Genomic DNA, 21,818 nt, shown 5'->3' on the forward strand with positions numbered 1-21,818 from the left:
TTGGGATCCCCATGCCCTGTCTGCTCCCCCAAGACCTGCGCTGTCTGCATCCCCCTGCCCCGAGTTTTGTGCACCCTCTGCCATGCACTCTGCGCATCCTACCTTCCCTTGGCCCGTTACGTCCCCGCCGATCTTTGCCTCCCTTTCCCACTCTTCCCTCCTGTCACTGTCAAGCCTCCTCCTTCTGTCCGATTCTAGCCTCACTAGCTAAGTCAGAGCGACTCCTCTCCTCTCCTCTCCACATCACCTGTCCTCCAGCCTCGGCCTGGCCTCAGCCTTATTTTGGGGGATGCCGTTCCTAGCAGCAATTAGAATGAGCCCATCACTGTCACATAATCTCCTTCAGTCCTAACTTCGCAAGCTAAGCAAGTGCACCTCCACTCCCTTAGCGCTTTCCGTCTCCGATTCTCCGGCCTCGTCCTCATTTTGGGGGGATGACGTTCCTCTCAGCATCTGGAATGCTATTCAAGCCCATCGCAAAGTTTGCGATGATCAATGTCCTTAGCCGGGGCCTGAGCGCCAAAGATTTAAATCATACTGTTATTAAACTTTTCTTATGGTTTCCCTTTTCTCTGTTTGAGTCTCTACAGATTGAAATAGAGTCTGCATGACCAAACTCTGGAATCAAGAGTTTCTTAATTCTATTATGCTAGAAGCTATCTAATTTGGGTATTCTGAACTTTGTGTCAAAAAATAAGGACGACAAATGTTTCTTGATTATTGATTTGTCAGATGAAATCAGGACATGACACCAAAAACTGCATCAACACGACTCTGTCGACCATGACTTATTATTCAAGTGACTGGAGATCTGTGTAAAACTCTCTACCACAGAGCTTGACTGGTTTAAGTCTTACCTAAGGAACTGGGATGCTTCTTGCCAGTAGGTAACAGAAGACAGAAGTCATACGTGGGGTACTCCAGGGTTTCATCTTTGTGTTTTACTAATTTAATATCTACATGCGGCTGACAGGCCACTCCTCTTTACAAGGTCACCAGGTGTCTATGAACCCAAATCAGACTCTAAGCAGATGCACAGAACAAATCGACGCAGGTGCCATAGTTTGGTGTCAGAGACACATAAAGACAATTACAAAGTCAACTTTATATAACCTGTAGAACATTTTCAGGATAAAAAGACTAAAGCCCCAGCCACATCTAGAGCAACTCATCCATGTATTTACCTTTATTCTTCCAGCTGATCCAGAACACTGCTGTTTGAGTCTTCACTGAAACTAGGAAGACAGAGCACATCCCTCCAGTCCTAAAGTCCTTACACTGGCTTCCTGTAGCTCAGCTGTACAAGTAAACTTCCCTTTCTTTTCTTGATATCATCACATATGCTGATGACCTCAATCAATGCATTTACATTGTGTATTTCTGGCTTTCTGGTGAAATGTATGGAGGTTAAGTGGATATTTTACCCTCATTTTCACTTTGCTTTTCCTTCAATTTACCTGGATATACTTTAGATCTGACAATCATAGAGGTTGTGATTAGAACTACTGTCAGCTAACAGCAAAAAACTTTCTTCATTGTGGCTTCGGCTCTCTGCATATTCACCCTGCAGGATTTTCCTGATGTAGCTTTGCTCTGTTTCCTCCTTGAATAAACAAACAGGTTGGGCGAATTGGTGGCATTGACAGATCAGTATTTTATTAGTTTCAGGAAATATCCACCACCTTGACCACACATGATGACGGGTCCAGGTGGTCCAGGGAACTCGGAACAAAAAACATGAAGAAATCTTTATTGGGCAGGTTGATTTAAGGGAAGAGTCTGGCTACAGGTTTTTTTTATTTCTCTCATCCTCCTCCATATTATTGTTTTTCTTCTCTGACTAAAATGTGTCTTCTTGATGAGCTGTGGCCTGGGATTCCAGGTGGTCCAGAAAGTCCTGCATGAATGATGTCAACCAAAAACTGTACAATGATAGAAAACTAACAAGAACTCACTGTGAAACTGTGATCATCCAGAATGTGCTGCGGCTTTGCAGTAGAATGACATTTTGTCAGACCACAGGAACTCTCTGCTTGTCTTGTATGTTGTTCATCATTCTGGGCTGGGTCTCATGTTTCTCAATCTTCTTTCACACCAGAAGGTTTTTGAACGGCAAAGCAGCAGCACGTTCTGGACGATCACATTCTGACGGTGAGTTTTTTGATTCCTTTTTTATCATCGATCAGTTTCCTTTTTAAATTAGCTTTGCAAACTAGAACACTTGATCTTTGTTAATTTTCTTAAAAGAAATAAGGGAGATTCAAAATCTCCTTTACTGGAGACTTCAACAGTACTTTTCAACATTTCTGATGTTCATCTTGGAAAGACGTGACACAATGTAACTGACTGGAAAGTTCAGTTTTAACAGGATTACATGTGTAAATGTGTGTTTGAACTGATGAAAGACAGCATCTTTTCTGCTGAGAAAATTATCTAGCAAACTAAGTATCAAATTTAACTCCTTTTTTACAGTATCCAACACTTCACTGAGAAGATGAGGTTTTGTTTTCTCTTCTGTGTTTTCTGTCTAATTGTCCCCATGAGCCTCAGTCAGCAGCCGGGTCCCCCTGGTGAGAAAGGTGACAGAGGATTTCCTGGACCACCTGGAGTACCTGGAACACCTGGAGCAATAGGTAAAAGCTCACAAAGAAAAAAAAAGGTTTTTCTCAAGAGCTAAAAATAGAACAAAAAAATCATTAGAATGAAAAGAGCCATGAAAAATATTGTTGTCAAATTCTTCACTTTTATCATGACCAGTGAAGATTGATTCATCTCTTTTTGGATTCAGGACTTAAGGGAGAAACAGGACGTCCTGGATTTCCTGGACCACCAGGAGTAGAAGGACGTGATGGAGCACCGGGTATCAGCCCACAAAGCAAAGAGAGTTTTTCTAAAGAGCTAAAGAATAGAGCAAAAAAAATCTGGAGAAAGAGAAGAGCAATAAAAAATACTCTAGCCATATTCTATAACTTTTTTACTGCCAATGAAGATTTCCTTATCTCTTTTTGGATTCAGGGAGTCCTGGAATTCCGGGACAAAAAGGAGATCCTGGTTCGACTGGACCAAGGGGTATCAGCTCACAAAGCAAAGAAAAAAAAATTTCTGAAGCACTAAAAATAGAACAAAATATCTATAGAATGAGAAAAACAATGAAAAATATTGTAGCCATTTTTTATGACCAATGAAGATTTCTTCATTTCTTTTGTTATTCAGGGCCACCTGGAATGGTTGGACCACCTGGACCATCTGGACCATCTGGACCCGTCACCATGTGTGGACGAGGTGATGACTGTTTCCTGAAACTGACTTGAATAAACAAAGTTATGGCAACTTTACATTGACTTCAACAAAGCAGTAGAACATATAAATGTTTTTCATATTTTAACAGAACAATTCACCAATTTAAAATCAAAGACTATCAATTTTCATTATTATGCAATGCAAGTAATTAGAGAAAAAACATATTACTATACAGGACAGACAACCACAGGAAAATATTTCTGAACTACAGCCAAATGATCTTTGGTAACCAAATTTGTTCTTTTTTATCCAGAGCTCTTTAATTCTTTCACACGGGATGTTGAAAGACTGATGAAGATCACCGCTAAGCTGGACCTTGGTGGGTTTTCTATTCAATTATGATCAGCCAATAATTAGACCAGAAAGACATTTATTAGAGTTACTGAGGATCTAATGTTTTCCTTCATGTCTCAGTTAAATTTTTATACATTTTCTGTCCATGTATGATGAACATCTAAATATCTATGCAGTAAAGTTAATAGAGAATCAGAAGCAGTGAGTCAGAGGACAGCAACACGATTATTTCACGTCATCCAAACAAAAAATAAATAAATAAATAACCTCTTCCAAAATTTCTTCATGATTTTCCAGCTTTAACCTTTGACTTTGTGAGGAAGGCGGGTCAGAAATACTTTGTGTCCAACAAGGAGAGAGGATCTTTCCAGAAGGCTGCAGATTTCTGCCAGCAACGAGGCTTGGAGCTGGCTCTGCCCCAGAGTGAGGAGGAGAACCACATGCTGCTTCAGCTGATGGGTCAAGATGAGAAAAGAGCCTGGATCAACATCAACATGAGAAAAGCAGAAGGGAACTTCCAGTCCGACATGAAAAATCGACCTCTGACCTTTACCAAATGGGGAGAAAGACAGCCGGATCAAAGAATTCAGGACATCGGCTGCAGCATGGCAACTGAGGACGGCACCTGGAGAGTGACACCAGACTGTTCTCTGGACGCTGACATCATCTGTCAGCTGTAGAAAGATCATCCACCAGGCAGCTTCCTGAGTAATCTCATATATGACTTTTGCTAACCTTTGTAGAGCGGTGCTTCAGTGTTTTTACAACTTAATCCAGATTAGTGCATTCAGATTGCTGTCATCTCTCAGTCTTGCTCTGTTAGTCCGTATGGAGTTTATTCACACTCAGTCTAATAAGCATTTCACAGATCCTTTATATATGACTGACATATTTAGGTGTTCATACTTCATGAAATTGTTGAATGTGTTGTGATTTAAAATCCCCGGAACGGGTCAAAAGCATGTGAGCACACAAACAAGAAGTCAGCCAAACACAAAGCAATTAGACTTTCCGTTGTTTTATTCCTTTAGCGCTAAAAAGAGAGACGCTTACCCTTACAAGCTAATTATTTTTTTCCCCACCAGGGGGTCCTTCTTGTGGGCTCTAGTGTCCCTTTTACCACAGTAGGCTGACAGGAAAGGGGGAAGTAGAGTGGGGAGGACATGCGGCAAATGTCGTCGGGTCCGGGAATCGAACCTGCGACGGCCGCGTCAAGGACTGAGGGCCTCCAGGCGTGCGGCACGCTGCCCTCTATGCCACCGGAGCACGCCCCCTTACAAGATAATTTACTGTGACATGAATACACCGGGATTAAACAGCATCTGATCAAAAACGGACGATCCATTCCTTATATCTAAGACATGCCTACTGGTCGTCTGATAAACTACGTCAGCTAAGGAATGCTTGCTCAAAAGTCACTTGATATCATGGCTTCAGCTTAAGTTTCGATTTATACAAAGGCCTTTGTGTAAAAATGAAGCATGCAAGCTCAATTTTCATTCTTCACAAAGCTCCTTGTCTAGAAATGAAACATGCTATTTGTGTCAAAAATGCTTATGAGTATGTGTGAGTGCAAACCTGGATAAGCATCCCAACAAATGCCGTAATGGTTTTTTTAATAGTATATTAATAGTCATTAGTGGAACTCAATGGGAAATATTTGTGTGAAACATACAGTGTACACTGTTAAGTTTAATTCTTTATCATAAATAAAGATTTGACTGACAGATAAAATGGTCTAATTTCTGTCCTTTCAAACAATTTTATTTTAGAATAGATTACCCAAGCACAAGTACTTTGAAGAAGTCATACTGTCACAGAGTCCAATTATGTTTGAGATGTAACCTTAAACTTAGAAAAAACAAACCTGAGTAAATGACAAATGATATAGTCAAATTCCTCATTTTTTTCCTCTGGGAGGAAGAGAGGAAGATGAGAGGCTTAAGTACTGGGGAGGTTACTTGCTGAACAAATGACCTGGTTTGATGAGCTACCTGACTGCAGGTGTGAGTGAATGGAGCAGGATGCAGGCTGAGGAGAGGAGAGGAAGTGGCACAGGGGGCAAGGGAAACTACACAGGGGAACAGGAGATAAATTTAATACTATAGAGTAGCTGGAGTAAGGAAATTTAATAAAACTTGAGCAACAAAAAATAACTGTAAGAAATAAACATAAGTAAAAACAATAAGAAGAACTGAACTAAAGGAAAACAAGGACAAGGAAGATCTAAACTAAATAAGAACGTGACACAAAATAATAATTAAACAGGAATGAAATGAAACTACAAAACAACCTCACAACCCAGGATCCTGACAGTGATAAGACTTACTCTAAACCCTTTCTTCTAATTCTGACCACTCAAAGTACATTTACTATGGATCCACGGACTGCTTTTTACAGACTAACATTAATAACCTCACTCACAAATTGGTAAATTATTTTGTTGAGCCACAGCTAACCTCGCTGAATAGACAATGGCACCTTAAAAGTGTTCACTTTGAAGGCTTCATTACTCTTTTGTCTTCGGACAAATGGTTGCTCTGTCTCATGACCTATTTTGTCATGCAGACAAAATGAAGCCTAGGCGCAAATTCAATCTGGAAGACTCTTTTAGCCCCACCTGCATCATCCAGCCGGAACTTCCAGCTCATCACCGTTGTTTGATCAACGCCGGTCCAAGACTCGTCACGTCCAATCACCGTCCAAGCCCCAGCTGATAAGGACCGACATCCATGGCGTCGTGCGCTTTCCAGCAGAGCTCAATCCGTTCAGCCGCACGCCTCAGATCTCAGTCACCTATCTCACCAGATCCTATCTTTGCGATCGCTCGCCCTTCCACCATTCAGCTTCATAGATTCATTTTTTCCCCCTGAGCAAGTCTATGACCCCTGGTAACTTGCTGTATCCAGGGCTGTTCGTCGCCAACAGCGAACTGTCCCATATTCTGATATTTCAAGCTCATGTCCCATCTGGCACTTCTAGGCTTAATCTCTCATCCAAGTTTGTCCAAATTCGCACGCCATTATTTCCCAGGCCATCCTGTCACTTCTAGATTTATGCTGCCTATCCGTTAACTTCCCAGGTTTCATGCTCAAGCGCATTTGTTCCAATCCCACTTCTGAGCCAATTGCTATAAAGCACCTACAAGCCATCCTTACAGGTCGTCAGCCAAACTACCAGTACTCCCAAGCTGTACTGAAGCCACGGCCCTGTCTGGAGGAACTGAACCTCCAACATCATCGCCAGATTCAAGCCAAGTTAGTTTGCATGGCACGTTTCAACAAGTGCCAGATTGCCATTAATCAATTTTATCACCTCTGCTTAATAAAGATCTGGTCATTCTAACAACCAAGCTGGTAAGCTGTCTCTCCCAGCCTTTGTTCAGTCCATTCCAGCTTCTAGACAAATCATCCATTTCTCCACATCTTGCACCGTAATTTTATTCCCTATAGTTCCTTAGTTTCTCATCCTCATTTCCAGTCTTAGTTTTCTCTTTACGCTCATCCATTTCTCCAAGGCCCTGCATTCTCGCAACTTCGATACTATAATCTATATGACATCATTTAACTTTTTAGATCACGTTTAGCCTGTGTTCAAGCTCCTTCAGTGCCTCATGAGCACTGCTCAATTCACTGGTTGTGGTTGGTCTACTTTATAGAAGCTGGTGCTCCTGCCCTACGCCATGTCCTCACTTTTCACCCACTCCACGTCCTTATTTTCACAGGAGTATTTAATTTGACACCCGCATTTCAAACCAATCATCGTAAGTCTAATCCCTACGCCAGCATCTTGTTTCAGAAGAAGTAGCCCGTACCTCTCCTCTCTAATTTCCTTTCTCCATCTTATTTAACCTAATAATGCTTAACTCTTCTCTCCCTTTCACTGCTTTACTACTTTTCGGCTCCCGCTAGCCCTTCTTTGGCAGCTCACCACCTCATGCCCAGATCATCCAGAGCTCTTAGCTGGCCTTTAAACCAGTTGTACTTTAATCCCGATCCCACAGCATCTCCTGCTCGTAATTATTAGCCTGAATCCTGTAACCCTTGCCACGTTTATCCCTTCTGATCACGCCCTGCCCTGTCTCCAGCTGGCCTTTTAACCAGCTGCCTTGTCCTCCTCTTCCCTCCACATCCCTTGCCAGCCCTTATTTTGGCCGCCATATACCCTGTATCAGAGCATTTCACCACCTCGCCCCTCTCCGCTGGCTTTTATCTAGTTGTTCCTCATCCCTGCTTCGCAGCATACTATGTTGGTCCCATTTTTGGCATCCTATCTTCCTATTTGATTAGAGGGGCTACTCTAATCAGTAGCCCCTTATTTTCTCATCCCACAGCATCCCTCGCCGATCTAATACTTCAGCATCCCTATCCTACGCCCTGCGTTTTGTGATCCCCATGCCCTGTCTGCATCCCCCAAGACCTGCGCTGTCTGCATCCCCCAAGACCTGCGCTGTCTGCATCCCCCAAGACCTGCGCTGTCTGCTCCCCGTGCCCTGAGTTTTGTGCACCCTCTGCCATGCACTCTGCGCATCCCACCTTCCCTTGGCCCGTTGCGTCCCCGCCGATCTTTGCCTCCCTTTCCCACTCTTCCCTCCTGTCACTGTCAAGCCTCCTCCTTCTGTCCGATTCTAGCCTCACTAGCTAAGTCAGAGCGACTCCTCTCCTCTTTACGTCCACATCACCTGTCCTCCAGCCTCGGCCTGGCCTCAGCCTTATTTTGGGGGATGCCGTTCCTAGCAGCAATTAGAATGAGCCCATCACTGTCACATAATCTCCTTCAGTCCTAACTTCGCAAGCTAAGCAAGTGCACCTCCACTCCCTTAGCGCTTTCCGTCTCCGATTCTCCGGCCTCGTCCTCATTTTGGGGGGATGACGTTCCTCTCAGCATACGGAATGCTCATCCAAGCCCATCGCAAAGTTTGCGATGATCAATGTCCTTAGCCGGGGCCCGAGCGCCAAAGATTTAAATCATACTGTTATTAAACTTTTCTTATGGTTTCCCTTTTCTCTGTTTGAGTCTCTACAGATTGAAATAGAGTCTGCATGACCAAACTCTGGAATCAAGAGTTTCTTAATTCTATTATGCTAGAAGCTATCTAATTTGGGTATTCTGAACTTTGTGTCAAAAAATAAGGACGACAAATGTTTCTTGATTATTGATTTGTCAGATGAAATCAGGACATGACACCAAAAACTGCATCAACACGACTCTGTCGACCATGACTTATTATTCAAGTGACTGGAGATCTGTGTAAAACTCTCTACCACAGAGCTTGACTGGTTTAAGTCTTACCTAAGGAACTGGGATGCTTCTTGCCAATAGGTAACAGAAGACAGAAGTCATACGTGGGGTACTCCAGGGTTTCATCTTTGTGTTTTACTAATTTAATATCTACATGCGGCTGACAGGCCACTCCTCTTTACAAGGTCACCAGGTGTCTATGAACCCAAATCAGACTCTAAGCAGATGCACAGAACAAATCGACGCAGGTGCCATAGTTTGGTGTCAGAGACACATAAAGACAATTACAAAGTCAACTTTATATAACCTGTAGAACATTTTCAGGATAAAAAGACTAAAGCCCCAGCCACATCTAGAGCAACTCATCCATGTATTTACCTTTATTCTTCCAGCTGATCCAGAACACTGCTGTTTGAGTCTTCACTGAAACTAGGAAGACAGAGCACATCCCTCCAGTCCTAAAGTCCTTACACTGGCTTCCTGTAGCTCAGCTGTACAAGTAAACTTCCCTTTCTTTTCTTGATATCATCACATATGCTGATGACCTCAATCAATGCATTTACATTGTGTATTTCTGGCTTTCTGGTGAAATGTATGGAGGTTAAGTGGATATTTTACCCTCATTTTCACTTTGCTTTTCCTTCAATTTACCTGGACATACTTTAGATCTGACAATCATAGAGGTTGTGATTAGAACTACTGTCAGCTAACAGCAAAAAACTTTCTTCATTGTGGCTTCGGCTCTCTGCATATTCACCCTGCATGATTTTCCTGATGTAGCTTTGCTCTGATTCCTCCTTGAATAAACAAACAGGTTGGGCGAATTGGTGGCATTGACAGATCAGTATTTTATTAGTTTCAGGAAATATCCACCACTTCGACCACACATGATGACGGGTCCAGGTGGTCCAGGGAACTCGGAACAAAAAACATGAAGAAATCTTTATTGGGCAGGTTGATTTAAGGGAAGGGTCTGGCTACAGGTTTTTTTATTTCTCTCATCCTCCTCCATATTATTATAGTTTTTCTTCTCTGACTAAAATGTGTCTTCTTGATGAGCTGTGGCCTGGGATTCCAGGTGGTTCAGGAAGTCCTGCATGAACGATGTCAACCAAAAACTGTACAATGATAGAAAACTAACAAGAACTCACTGTGAAACTGTGATCATCCAGAATGTGCTGCGGCTTTGCAGTAGAATGACATTTTGTCAGACCACAGGAACTCTCTGCTTGTCTTGTATGCTGTTCATCATTCTGGGCTGGGTCTCATGTTTCTCAATCTTCTTTCACACCAGAAGGTTTTTGAACGGCAAAGCAGCAGCACGTTCTGGACGATCACATTCTGACGGTGAGTTTTTTGGTTCCTTTTTTATCATCGATCAGTTTCTTTTTTAAATTAGCCTTGCACGTTTAAAACTAGAACACTTGATCTTTGTTAATTTTCTTAAAAGAAAAAAAGGAGATTCAAAATCTCCTTTACTGGAGACTTCAACAGTACTTTTCAACATTTCTGATGTTCATCTTGGAAAGACGTGACACAATGTAACTGACTGGAAAGTTCAGTTTTAACAGGATTACATGTGTAAATGTGTGTTTGAACTGATGAAAGACAGCATCTTTTCTGCTGAGAAAATTATTTATCAAACTAAGTATCAAATTAAACTCCTTTTTTACAGTATCCAACACTTCACTGAGAAGATGAGGTTTTGTTTTCTCTTCTGTGTTTTCTGTCTAATTGTCCCCATGAGCCTCAGTCAGCAGCCGGGTCCCCCTGGTGAGAAAGGTGACAGAGGATTTCCTGGACCACCTGGAGCACCTGGACCAATAGGTAAAAGCTCACAAAGAAAAAAAAAGTTTTTTCTCAAGAGCTAAAAATAGAACAAAAAAATCAGTAGAAAGAGAAGAGCCATGAAAAATATTGTTGTCAAATTCTTCACTTTTATCATGACCAGTGAAGATTGATTCATCTCTTTTTGGATTCAGGACTTAAGGGAGAAACAGGACGTCCTGGATTTCCTGGACCACCAGGAGTAGAAGGACGTGATGGAGCACCGGGTATCAGCCCACAAAGCAAAGAGAGTTTTTCTAAAGAGCTAAAGAATAGAGCAAAAAAAATCTGGAGAAAGAGAAGAGCAATAAAAAATACTCTAGCCATATTCTATAACTTTTTTACTGCCAATGAAGATTTCCTTATCTCTTTTTGGATTCAGGGTTTCCTGGAATTCCGGGACAAAAAGGAGATCCTGGTTCGACTGGACCAAGGGGTATCAGCTCACAAAGCAAAGACAAAAAAAATTCTGAAGAGCTAAAAATAGAACAAAATATCTATAGAATGAGAAAAGTAATGAAAAATATTGTAGCCATTTTTTATGACCAATGAAGATTTCTTCATTTCTTTTGTTATTCAGGGCCACCTGGAATGGTTGGACCACCTGGACCATCTGGACCATCTGGACCCGTCACCATGTGTGGACGAGGTGATGACTGTTTCCTGAAACTGACTTGAATATACAAAGTTATGGCAACTTTACATTCACTTCAACAAAGCAGTAGAACATTTAAATGTTTCTCATGTTTTAACAGAACAATTCACCAATTTAAAATCAAAAACTATCAATTTTCATTATTATGCAATGCAAGTTATTAGAGAAAAAACATATTACTATACAGGAGAGACAACCACAGGAAAATATTTCTGAACTGCAGCCAAATGATCTTTGGTAACCAAATTTGTTCTTTTTTATCCAGAGCTCTTTAATTCTTTCACACGGGATGTTGAAAGACTGATGAAGATCACCGCTAAGCTGGACCTTGGTGGGTTTTCTATTCAATTATGATCAGCCAATAATTAGACCAGCAAAATATTTATTAGAGTTACTGAGGATCTAATGTTTTCCTTCATGTCTCAGTTAAATTTTTATACATTTTCTGTCCATGTATGATGAACATCTAAATATCTATGCAGTAAAGTTAATAGAGAATCAGAAGCAGTGAGTCAGAGGACAGCAACACAATTATTTCACATCATCCAAACAAAAAATAAATAAATAAATAACCTCTTCCAAAATTCTGCATGTTTTTCCAGCTATAACCTTTGACTTCGTGAGGAAGGTGGGTCAGAAATACTTTGTGTCCAACAAGGAGAGAGGATCTTTCCAGAAGGCTGCAGATTTCTGCCAGCAACGAGGCTTGGAGCTGGCTCTGCCCCAGAGTGAGGAGGAGAACCACATGCTGCTTCAGCTGATGGGTCAAGATGAGAAAAGAGCCTGGATCAACATCAACATGAGAAAAGCAGAAGGGAACTTCCAGTCCGACATGAAAAATCGACCTCTGACCTTTACCAAATGGGGAGAAAGTCAGCCGGATCAAGGCATTCAGGACAGCGGCTGCAGCATGGCAACTGAGGACGGCACCTGGAGAGTGACACCAGACTGTTCTCTGGACGCTGACATCATCTGTCAGCTGTAGAAAGATCATCCACCAGGCAGCTTCCTGAGTAATCTAGATATCATAATGTCATTAACTATGCTCATTTTATTTCTTGATTCTTATGGCAACAAGAGGTAACGTTTGGCATAATCTTGGTTTGCAATAATGCTTACTCTATGTGACGTATTCAATGAGACTTGTATTATTTGTTGTGAGTAGCTTTTATTAAGCTTGAGCAGCCGAGACCTGCTGTAATCACAAAATTTTGTATTATTTTCCTGCCATTATATGCAGCCTTTAGGAGGCTTTAACATATTTAAATACTCACCAAACTTCACCTGAAATAGTGCCCCACATGAAATTTTTAATGTGAGATAGGACAAACCGTAGGTCGCAAAGACCTGCAATTCTGTGCGTAGATAGATCCCTCCCCCAAAATCAAGAAAAAAAGTCTCTTGGAGGTAACACCTAAAATGTACAGGGAGGCGGCAATTTTGGTTAAAAGGACATATTTTGGTCATTTTCACATCTATACACCTCGAACTTTAATAAACTCCTGCTTGGGATTTTGAGGTATTGGCTTTATTTTTTGGACAGTATATAGTTATGAGATTGGGGGGGGAGTAAAAGTTATCAAAATTGTGAATTTTAGAGCTTGTTTAGGGGGCGTGGCCAAGCAGCGAACTTGGTGTACTGGCCAAACAAAACACTATAACTTTCACTCACAATTGTCAAGCAACACCAAACTTGTAATGAGTGATCCGAGTTGATGCCTGATGATCCTACGCCGCCATGTTCTGATGTCTTCATTATATTTTCTAATTTATATTCTCAACATGATCTTCTGCAAATTGATTTAGCCATAAGCATCTGTTGATGAGCTTTTTAATAGTTACCATCTGATCTATGCCACCTTCTATCCGTTTATTTTACTTTTTACTTCATTCATTGCTTTTGATGTAAAGCTGGCTTGGATTCTCATGAAACCTGTGACTGTCACCTCAAAGTTTTTGATTCAATTCTGTTGTCAGAAAGCAACATATTTTAGTGCTTTGTGAAGAACATATTTTCTACTACTTTTGAAGCAATATAAGATTCCTGTTTCTTAATGCTTTAAACTTTACTTACCAAGTTTCAGAAACTGTCGTGGCCAAATCTGCTTTTCAGAAAAAAAAAAACCTCCTTCAAGCTCAGATTGGTTACTGCTGCTTTAAACACTGTTATTTATTCACTTGTTGTTTACAGAACATGATTTCTTCTCACTCAAGGCTGTTGTCAGTCATGTGGTGAGCTGGTTTCAGTGGCATGTTAATGACATACAAGCAGTGGGTGTTATGCAAGCATAATATTTTCCACAACAAGATTTGACATAAGCAGACTTTAACTGTTTTATTTTGACCAGAGCAAAAGCAGAACAACAACCAAGACATGGTGCAGATCAAATCATCTTCATACAATATGAAAGCTGGTTAATCGAGATTGTAGGATCCGTAACTTCATCTTCGTGCAGCCTCAGCAATGAGCACCACAAAGTAAGTAAAGAGCGTTAAAGACGTCAGAGTCAAGGCCACAATGTTGAAAATGCGAGCAGAGGAGGCGTGACGTTGGGCTCCGTTCTGATCCCCAAGCGCCTTGCGGTCTCTGGCCTGAAAGCAGCAAAAAGTGTAAAACTATTTTAAAACTGTTTCATACGGAGAACACTGGGTTATTCTCCATAGGAACTGTTTTTGTTCAAATGGCAAAGTTTCATCAGGCTTACTGATCAAAGATAAAGGACTTTTATCTTTGATTTGTTGCACCACAACTTGAGTTCTTATCTTTTTTAACACTGTGACACACTCTTTCAAAGTAAAAAAACAGGAAGTTTAAATGTTTCTTCTTTTAAAGCCTTTGCAGATACATGGTCCTTCCAGTTTCGGGATATTAATCTGGAATTAATCTGGATATTAATCTTTGACAGAAATGTCATTGAAACATATTGTTTCAGTTTTGTGAAACAAAGGTCTCACCAGTTATTTGAGGTTGTTTAATGGTTACAACCTTAAGTTTCACCCTAATAACCTGTCAGCTCATGAGTGGTGTGTTCCTTTCCTTTTCCCCCTTTTTCTTTTTACAATCACAAACAGAAGCTGGCTATATTAAAGACACATGTTAAGGAAATTCTTTCATAAACTCACCCTGACAGAACAGATGAGAGCCCCCAATCCAAGACAGCAAAAATTTGCGTAGACGAAGGTGCAGAGCGACCAGACCAGATAATCGTTTGTGCGCTCAATGGGGACGTTCACAACGATGTGCTGAACTCCTGTGGGAGCCCCAGGCTGTCCAGGGGACGCTTCGTTGGCGTAACCAGCATGCATGGCTCTCTGCTGAGCTGCAGGTGGTAGGGAGATCTGAAGAACTGATAGATTACCTGGAGTGGAAGAGCTTTTTATGGTGCTCGTGGTTTTCACTCTTGAAGAGGTTACCACTGAACAACAGAGGAAGTGCAAAACAATGTGAGTCTGGTTGCCAAAGTGCCTTGTGAAAGCGTCAATTCAACTCAAACAAGATTTCACAAATCACAAGGCAGGCTTTAAATATTAAAATATTCTGCTTTTAATGGGAAATAACCTAGTCCATGCAAGTTAGAGGGATGATCCTGTTCCCTATCCTCACTAATTGTTAATAAAGGTCTGACATGTTTTAATGATTTTTACAAAGAAGGTATCTTTCTCTGCTTCACAGACCTTTCACAAGAATTTTATGTCCCTTCTTCTCACCTATTCCGGTACTTTCAAATTAGACACCGTGCCAAAGTTTTAGTTTCCCGGTTTTCCTTCCAGGCTGCTGAACTTTCACTCATACCGTTTAAAGTTCTCTTTGGGGTTCATCTCTCCAAAACTCGCTTGCCTCGATTCTTCTCCTCCGTTTCTGACAATTGTGACAAATGTCATGCACCTTTCTGTAATTTAACTCACATGTTTTATTCCTGTTCATCACTCCATAATAGGAGAGATTGTTTAATAGTTTAATTGTTTAATACCAAATATAAAAATAAAACTTTCATTTTTGCATCTTTTCGTGTGTTCCACTATTATGTGAAAAACTCTAAATAAGATTTCAGAATCCCGCCCATCCCTGCCCCAGAGTCCAGATTCTGGGTTACGGCCCTGCTTTTACTGTCAGAGTGCAGCACACAGCGCTCTTCCTGCCACTCCACAACTCGTATCTCCCGCTGCACAGATTTGTGACACTTATCTTAATATTAACAATTATAATGGCGTTTAGTTGCACAACTTTACGGACTCGTTCACTTGTGTCTGTTTTCACGTTTATTGCGCTGTTCATATTGGTCTCGATGTTTGCAGTTTTCTGGAGCGCAACGCGAAGCTCGACGTCAATCACAGCAAATATATTAACTTGACATTAACAAAGGCACAGCGGGACGGATCATCTGGGAAATGAAGGACAGGGAGAGGCTGACTAAAACTAACTGGATGACATTTGGGGCTTGCTTTGTGTCTCTGCTTATTTCCAAGCCCAAATAAGCAACTTCACGTTCAAAAACAAGTCCAAAACCACAACCCGCGACTCATTAAATTTGCAAGGCCAATGCTGCTTACAATAATTGGACTTGGCGACAGAAACTCAAAATAGTTCCTGTTTTCCAGCAACAAAATGCGCATCTCCTTCCTTCCTCCATTGTTTACGTTTCTGTCTCTGCTGAGAACTGTCGCATAGAAACGGCGCTCACTCGAAACGTGTATGGAGGAAATAAAATTAAATTACAAAATAGAATAGTAGCGCACAGTGATTTGTAACTTTAATCTGATCACTAGATTTGAAATAACAAAGCATTAGATTACTTGCTACTGAAAAAGTGGCCCGACTGACATCACTGGTCACGGACTATAACTTGACATCCAGTCAAGTCGAGTTTTTGGCCAATTTTGAGAAAATTTGCAGTAAGATCAGAAAAATGTGGGGATTTTCTGATTTTACGGATCTGTGACAAACTGGAGGGACTTACTGACGTAATTTGGAGCCTGGAGCGCCACATGAAAAGCTGCGGCGGGCCAGATTTGGCTCCCAGGCCTCTAGTTTGACACATGTGCTCTAAAGCGATGGTGTCCAGACTTTTTGTCATGGTAGCCAAAAATGTTGAAAGTAGTGAGATTGTCACAGAATTTAAATGTTTTCTATTATTATTTTTATTCAACGTGCAGTGCCAACCTCAACTATTTCCTATTTTCACTTTTATCTGCTCAACAATAACCAAGAACAAAAAAGCAACTCATATACAATCTCTTTAGATTTCCTTCTTCATCTCTGTCAATTTTTTTTTTTTTGTATAGTTTTGTGTAGCTTCAGTGACACAAACAGGATGTGACTCACGTTTCCTCTGTTTTCTCCGAGTTTAAGAAATGGCCAATAAAGTTTCAGTTGCAAAGGTTGTGGTAAACAGGACGTGGCACTCATGTAATTCAGTTATCCCACAGTGCAGAGTTTTGCAGAAGAATTACCGCAAAACTGACACAAGAAAAAGAGAAATAAATTATGCAGGATGTGTATCTGTTTCCCGTAATTTATAATTCATCCATTTGTGATCAGAACGTCTTTTCAGAAGATGTGACGTTTTAGCCTAAATGTCAATTGCAGCTTTGTTTTCAAAAGGTTTATGCTTGAAGCTTCAACTTCATGTTATTTAAAATCCATTTCCTTTTGGTTTCACAGTAGTTGCTGGCAGCTGGTTTAGATCATACCTCAACAGCTTGATTGCTCCTTTTCTAGATTTAATATAAATATAAAATAATGTCATCCCGAAGGATAACATTTAATAAGATTTTCTTCCCATTTGTTTTTTTAAACTGAATAGCAACAAAAAACAAATGGAAACCGGCACTGTTGGCATTAAGAAATATATTTAGAAATATATATATATATATATATATATATATATATATACACAAGAACAACAAGAATAAGTGACTGTAGAGTAAAATAGCTTACTGTGTTTAAAAGAAAAGTACAACTATGAATGGTCATGTAAAAAAACAAAATATATGTCCTTGTATATTTGTGCGTAAAAAACCACAAACTACTTCATTACAAAAAATAAAAACAGCTGCAAATGATAACAGGGATTTAAAAACTCTTTGAGTTTGTTGGGAACAGAGATGGTTATAAAGTTTCGCCGCAGCCTGGAGGAAGGATCTACTGTAATGCTCTTTTGTGCACCTCAGAGGGAGCAGTCTGTCACTGAAGACACTCTCCATGATCATTAAACCATAAGATCATTTTGACCTACTTCACCTGGTTTATCTCAACAATGATCTTCTGAAACATTGGCGGCTCGGACAATATAGAAACTTCACCTAAAAGGTGCAATTTCGCATTCTTAGGTTTCAAAATCAAAATGTTTATCTTGCACATAGTTGAATGCTAGCACAGAGCACAAGGAGTAGCAGACTCAGTCTAGTCATGTTTAAATAAAGCACGTTGTGTCCTTGTTCCATTTTTGCACAGAAAAAGTATCTCAGACATAATTTAAGTTGTGCTTGTTTTGGCTATTTCAGACTTATTAAACTCCACTAAGTGTTAACTTGAAAAAAAAAAAAGATGTTTGTTAAAAATAGTTCACATATTGATTAGTCTGACTACACTGAAGTCAACATTTATACTCTGTGTCCATTACAGTGAAATGTCACCATGGGAACAGCTGACCCTTGTATGACCTTGACCTGACTGGTAAACTTAGTTTTCTCAACACAGTTCAATTCTGCATCACATGACATAAATGTAGCGATTTGTTCATCATAATAATCCCAGCTTTCACTTTTTGGTTACAAATATTTCTGTCTTTATTACCCCACCGTGTCAGTTTGTCACCAAATATACATAATTGTTTAACGGTTACACAGGAGACGCTCCGCACACACAAAAAAGTACATCTCTAATGTGTTTTTATTGTCAACACGATGCCAGCTTTCCATTCATCTGAGTTAAGACACACACTGCGGATTCTGAGCAAGCGAACTTTATGCAAGTGCAGTTCCTGATAGCCTCAGATCGTCCTTCTAGTGCTTCTGTTCCTTTTGATTTTGGCACCAGAGTAAAAGCAGAAAAGCAAGAGAGTCGTGGTGTTTGAAAAGCCCTCATAGCTTACAAAGGTTTAGTGTCATCTGTGGTGTTTTTTCGCAGCGATCACAACAACGGAGAGAACGACTCTTTAGAAGTGAAAAATGGAAAGTTAAAATACATTTTTAGCCATTTTATTCCTTTGATCCACCCAGTTTTGAGGACTTAATCTAGACTCAAAGTTTCGTTTAACCAGGTTCAGTAGAAAGGCCATCCATACCACTGAACTACTTTGATATTGGAGTTTTGTGAAATGAACCTATCAAACTATGATTTAAAGTTATTTGTCTGTAATCCTTTATAATCCATATCACACAAATTGTTCTCTAGATTTTCACAGATTTGTCCAAGCTGCACAGCAACCCTTTTACCCAGAAGGAGATTCAGAAGCCAATTTGAAAGCTCTCTGTGATTTCTGACCTTTTCAGAGATGCTTAATTTAAGACAAATTACTGAGAATCTATTAGCATGAACTCACCTTGGCAGAATAAATGAGAGCCGCCAATCCAAGACAGCAGAAGTTTCCATAGATGAAGCTGCACAGCGACCAGACCAGATAATCTGTTGGAGGCTCAGTGGGGACGTTCAGTACGGTGTCCTGAACTGCTGTGGGACCCCCAGGGTCTTCAGGGGACTCTTCATCAACATGATCCATGGCTCTCGGGGATCTGAACAATCTGTTAAAGAACAAACTCGCTACCTGGAGAGGGTTTTGTTTTTTATGATGTCCTGGCTTAACAGGGGAACTTTCACCACTCAACAACAGTTGGTAGTTGAAATCCTGTGATTTCCAGATGCTTTGTACGACGTACAGCTTCTTCCCTCCTTCTTCTTAATAAGTTGGTTGTGTTTGCGTATGAGGAAATATTAACTTTCAATCTTTCTAAGTCTAAATTTGCATAATAATTTAAGCAGTTCTTTTCAAAAGTTATTGACTAGGGGTGTTGTGCTGACGCAGGGGTTAAACACAACCCAGATAAGGAGACCTTAGTCCTCGATGTGGCCGTCACAGGTTCGATTCCAGGCCTGTTGACCCTTGCTGCATGTCTTCTTTATCTACTTTCCTTTCTTAACACTTTCAAATAAAGGCCTCTAGAGCCAAAACAATCCTTAAAAAATTAATTGAATAAACTTAGGAGTGAAGATAGACTCATGAAAACAACTGAACTAAAGTCAACATTTATACTCTCAGTGTCCGTCATCAGGGCAATTTCACCATGGGAACAAGTGACCTTTATTGTGTGACCTTGTCTGATTGGAGCAGCTCGTTTTCTCATGATTGTTTGATCAATTCTGCGTCACATGATCTAAATGTCAGGATTCATTTGTCATAATTTTATCTTTCACAGTCAGATTTTTGTTTTTATTCTCCTCATTTTGTCAATTTGTGACCAAATATGTTTTTGGTTTAAAAATTGACACAAGAGACTTTATATTCCTGTTTTACAGAGAACAGGATTGTTTTTATCATCATCATGATGCAAGCTTTTCATTCATCGCAGCTAAAACACACATTGCAGATTTTAAGCAGGTGAACTTTATTCAAATGAGATTCTTCTTTGTTTCCTCAGATCTCACTACTATTACAACTGTTACAGTTTAATTTGAAATAAAAACAGAGAATAAGACGAGTCATGGTGTTTGAAAACCCCTCATGCCTCACAAAAGTTACTTAGTGACGATAGTTGTAATATCTGAATCTGTTATATCCATTATTGTGATTTATATTTCTGTTATATTCATTATTGTAATTTATATTTCTGTTATATTCATTATTGTAATAGCTTGCCATCTGTACCACTATAGCAATGGGCACAACGATGGCGAGAAAGACGAGTAGAGACATCAGGACGGTCGCTGTGATGTTGAGAGCGCGAGCGGTGGAGGCGTGACGTCTGGCTCCTTCCTGATCTCCAACCAGCTTCCTGTCTCTGGCCTGAAAGCAGAAAAATATTCTTCTAATAAACGGTTCACATGGAGAACAAAGGGCTCTCCATTATTGTTATTTATTTATTTTATGACAAAAACACTCAGTCTTTCAAAGTAAAAATAGAAAGTTTAAAGGTTTTTCAGCCATTTTTGTTTTTCAGCCATTTTTAGCCTTTTGATTCACCAAATTGTGGGTCTTAATCTAGACTCAGAGTTTTAGAAGAAAGGCAATAGAAAGTATTTAACTACCTTGATATTTTGTTTGTTTTTTCTTTCTTATTCTCTACATATGTAACATGATATAACAGCACCAGGCACAATTTTCTATTTCTTTCTCTGTTTCTGAAAACACAAAACTAATAAAACTGTTTAAAAGAAAAATAAATTCCTTGATGTTTGAGTTTTGTGAAGTCACATTGTGACTTACAGCTATTTGTCTTTATTCCTTAATTATCCAGATTATTCTAATTAGTCTCTAAATTTGTCCAAACTGCATCAGATCCGTTTACCAAAAGGGGAATCAGAAGCCAGTTCCAACAATCTTCATGGTTTCTGTCCTTTTTCAAAGACAAACAGAAAATGTTTACATTCAAAACAAATTCCTGAGAAACTGTTAGCATGAACTCACCCTGACAGAATAAACCACAGCCACGAATCCAAGGCAGCAAATATTTCCGTAGATGAAGTTCCACAGCGACCAGACCAGATAATCTGCTGGAGGCTCAGTGGGGACGTTCACTACGATGTGCTGACCTCCTGTGGGACCCGCAGGCTGTCCACGGGACACTTGATGTCTGTCCTGCAGTGGGACGGTCTCAACAGGGTGAGGTTCAGAGTAGTACCCACGATCCATTGCTCTCAGCTCGGCTGCAGGTGGAGGACGATCTGAACGATCTGGTACAGAACTGGCACTCTGTCTGGAGAGGGGCTTGTTTATTATGATGGTTGGGTCTTAACTGGAAATTTCACCACTGCAAAATGGTCGGTGTGCAAAAACCACAAGGCTTTCACCTCCACATACAGCTTCCTTCACAGTTCACTTGTACTTGCTTTGCAGAGAGCGCTTGCAGGTGGAGGACGATCTGTGCAACCTGTTGAATACTCAGTCGGTTATGATTTTTTTGATGGTTGTGACTTACCAGTGGAAATTTCAGGGAAGAAAAGCATTAGTGTGCAAAAACCACAAGGCTTTCATCTCCACATACAGCTTCCTTCACAGTTCACTTGTACTTGCTTATGACCGTTCAGAGTGGATAGAGGGTGAACCTTTGCAAACCTAATATTGCAGAATAATTTAAGGAATTATTTTCAAAAGTCGTTTATAAAACAAGGGAATGAAGGTCAACTTATGAAAACAAAAATCAGAAGGCGAAGTTAGTTTCAGACCAGGAAATATTCCAGAAAGACCAACAAAGTGGAAGAACGTAGTAAAACTTCACATCTTTCTAAACTAAAAGGTCGGTGAAGGATCAGGGTCGACGTCAACAGGTCAACTGAAACTTTAGA

The 21,818-nt window shown here is 40.3% G+C and overlaps 4 protein-coding genes across 10 annotated transcripts; 2 read left to right on the forward strand and 2 right to left on the reverse strand.

Annotated features, from left to right (window-relative positions):
• Window positions 1-2,073: 2,073 nt before the first annotated feature.
• On the forward strand, window positions 2,074-13,494 carry LOC122835933. The gene is made up of 7 exons (XM_044125431.1): window positions 2,074-2,151; window positions 2,473-2,633; window positions 2,789-3,069; window positions 3,214-3,282; window positions 3,577-3,619; window positions 3,892-4,290; window positions 12,319-13,494. The coding sequence occupies exons 2-6, from the start codon at window positions 2,495-2,497 to the stop codon at window positions 4,272-4,274; spliced, it is 915 nt and encodes a 304-aa protein (XP_043981366.1). The 5' UTR covers window positions 2,074-2,151; window positions 2,473-2,494; the 3' UTR covers window positions 4,275-4,290; window positions 12,319-13,494.
• On the forward strand, window positions 10,086-13,494 carry LOC122835931 (pulmonary surfactant-associated protein D-like). 5 transcript variants are annotated; one of them, XM_044125427.1, is made up of 7 exons: window positions 10,133-10,182; window positions 10,511-10,662; window positions 10,818-10,889; window positions 11,045-11,098; window positions 11,243-11,311; window positions 11,583-11,648; window positions 11,920-13,494. In XM_044125427.1, exons 2-7 carry the CDS (start codon window positions 10,533-10,535, stop codon window positions 12,300-12,302), a joined length of 774 nt encoding a protein of 257 aa, XP_043981362.1. In that variant the 5' UTR covers window positions 10,133-10,182; window positions 10,511-10,532; the 3' UTR covers window positions 12,303-13,494. The 5 variants fall into 5 exon arrangements, with proteins under 5 accessions (XP_043981360.1, XP_043981362.1, XP_043981361.1 ...); XM_044125425.1 differs by having other exon boundaries at window positions 10,086-10,182; window positions 10,818-11,098; window positions 11,606-11,648; XM_044125426.1 differs by lacking the exon at window positions 10,133-10,182 and having other exon boundaries at window positions 10,193-10,662.
• A 132-nt stretch (window positions 13,495-13,626) lies between these two features.
• Window positions 13,627-15,251, reverse strand: LOC122835947 (interferon-induced transmembrane protein 1-like). Its single transcript, XM_044125453.1, has 2 exons — window positions 14,441-15,251; window positions 13,627-13,909 (listed from the first exon to the last, which is right to left on the reverse strand). Exons 1-2 carry the CDS (start codon window positions 14,621-14,623, stop codon window positions 13,760-13,762), a joined length of 333 nt encoding a protein of 110 aa, XP_043981388.1. The 5' UTR covers window positions 14,624-15,251; the 3' UTR covers window positions 13,627-13,759.
• A 4,653-nt stretch (window positions 15,252-19,904) lies between these two features.
• LOC122835942 (dispanin subfamily A member 2b-like) lies at window positions 19,905-21,312 on the reverse strand. 3 transcript variants are annotated; one of them, XM_044125447.1, is made up of 3 exons: window positions 20,941-21,312; window positions 20,166-20,319; window positions 19,905-20,135 (listed from the first exon to the last, which is right to left on the reverse strand). In XM_044125447.1, the coding sequence occupies exons 1-3, from the start codon at window positions 21,163-21,165 to the stop codon at window positions 20,056-20,058; spliced, it is 459 nt and encodes a 152-aa protein (XP_043981382.1). In that variant the 5' UTR covers window positions 21,166-21,312; the 3' UTR covers window positions 19,905-20,055. The 3 variants fall into 3 exon arrangements, with proteins under 3 accessions (XP_043981382.1, XP_043981381.1, XP_043981380.1); XM_044125446.1 differs by having other exon boundaries at window positions 19,905-20,102; window positions 20,133-20,319; XM_044125445.1 differs by having other exon boundaries at window positions 19,905-20,319.
• Between the last annotated feature and the right edge of the window lie 506 nt (window positions 21,313-21,818).

The sequence above is a fragment of the Gambusia affinis genome, linkage group LG08 (assembly GCF_019740435.1).
Source record: "Gambusia affinis linkage group LG08, SWU_Gaff_1.0, whole genome shotgun sequence".
Lineage (NCBI taxonomy): Eukaryota > Metazoa > Chordata > Actinopteri > Cyprinodontiformes > Poeciliidae > Gambusia > Gambusia affinis.

Excerpts from the sequence above, each read along its gene's own strand:
- LOC122835942 (XM_044125445.1), bottom strand. The coding sequence starts at position 21,165 with ATGGATCGTGGGTACTACTCTGAACCTCACCCTGTTGAGACCGTCCCA. Across the intron at positions 20,320-20,940 it reads CTGTGGTTTATTCTGTCAGG|GCCAGAGACAGGAAGCTGGT; the intron begins GTGAGTTCATGC and ends TTCTGCTTTCAG.
- LOC122835931 (XM_044125423.1), top strand. The coding sequence starts at position 10,413 with ATGTGTAAATGTGTGTTTGAACTGATGAAAGACAGCATCTTTTCTGCT. Across the intron at positions 11,099-11,242 it reads TGGTTCGACTGGACCAAGGG|GGCCACCTGGAATGGTTGGA; the intron begins GTATCAGCTCAC and ends TTTGTTATTCAG. Across the intron at positions 11,649-11,919 it reads CACCGCTAAGCTGGACCTTG|CTATAACCTTTGACTTCGTG; the intron begins GTGGGTTTTCTA and ends ATGTTTTTCCAG.
- LOC122835933 (XM_044125431.1), top strand. The coding sequence starts at position 2,495 with ATGAGGTTTTGTTTTCTCTTCTGTGTTTTCTGTCTAATTGTCCCCATG. Across the intron at positions 3,070-3,213 it reads TGGTTCGACTGGACCAAGGG|GGCCACCTGGAATGGTTGGA; the intron begins GTATCAGCTCAC and ends TTTGTTATTCAG. Across the intron at positions 3,283-3,576 it reads CGTCACCATGTGTGGACGAG|GATGTTGAAAGACTGATGAA; the intron begins GTGATGACTGTT and ends TCTTTCACACGG.
- LOC122835947 (XM_044125453.1), bottom strand. The coding sequence starts at position 14,623 with ATGCATGCTGGTTACGCCAACGAAGCGTCCCCTGGACAGCCTGGGGCT. Across the intron at positions 13,910-14,440 it reads CTCTCATCTGTTCTGTCAGG|GCCAGAGACCGCAAGGCGCT; the intron begins GTGAGTTTATGA and ends TGCTGCTTTCAG.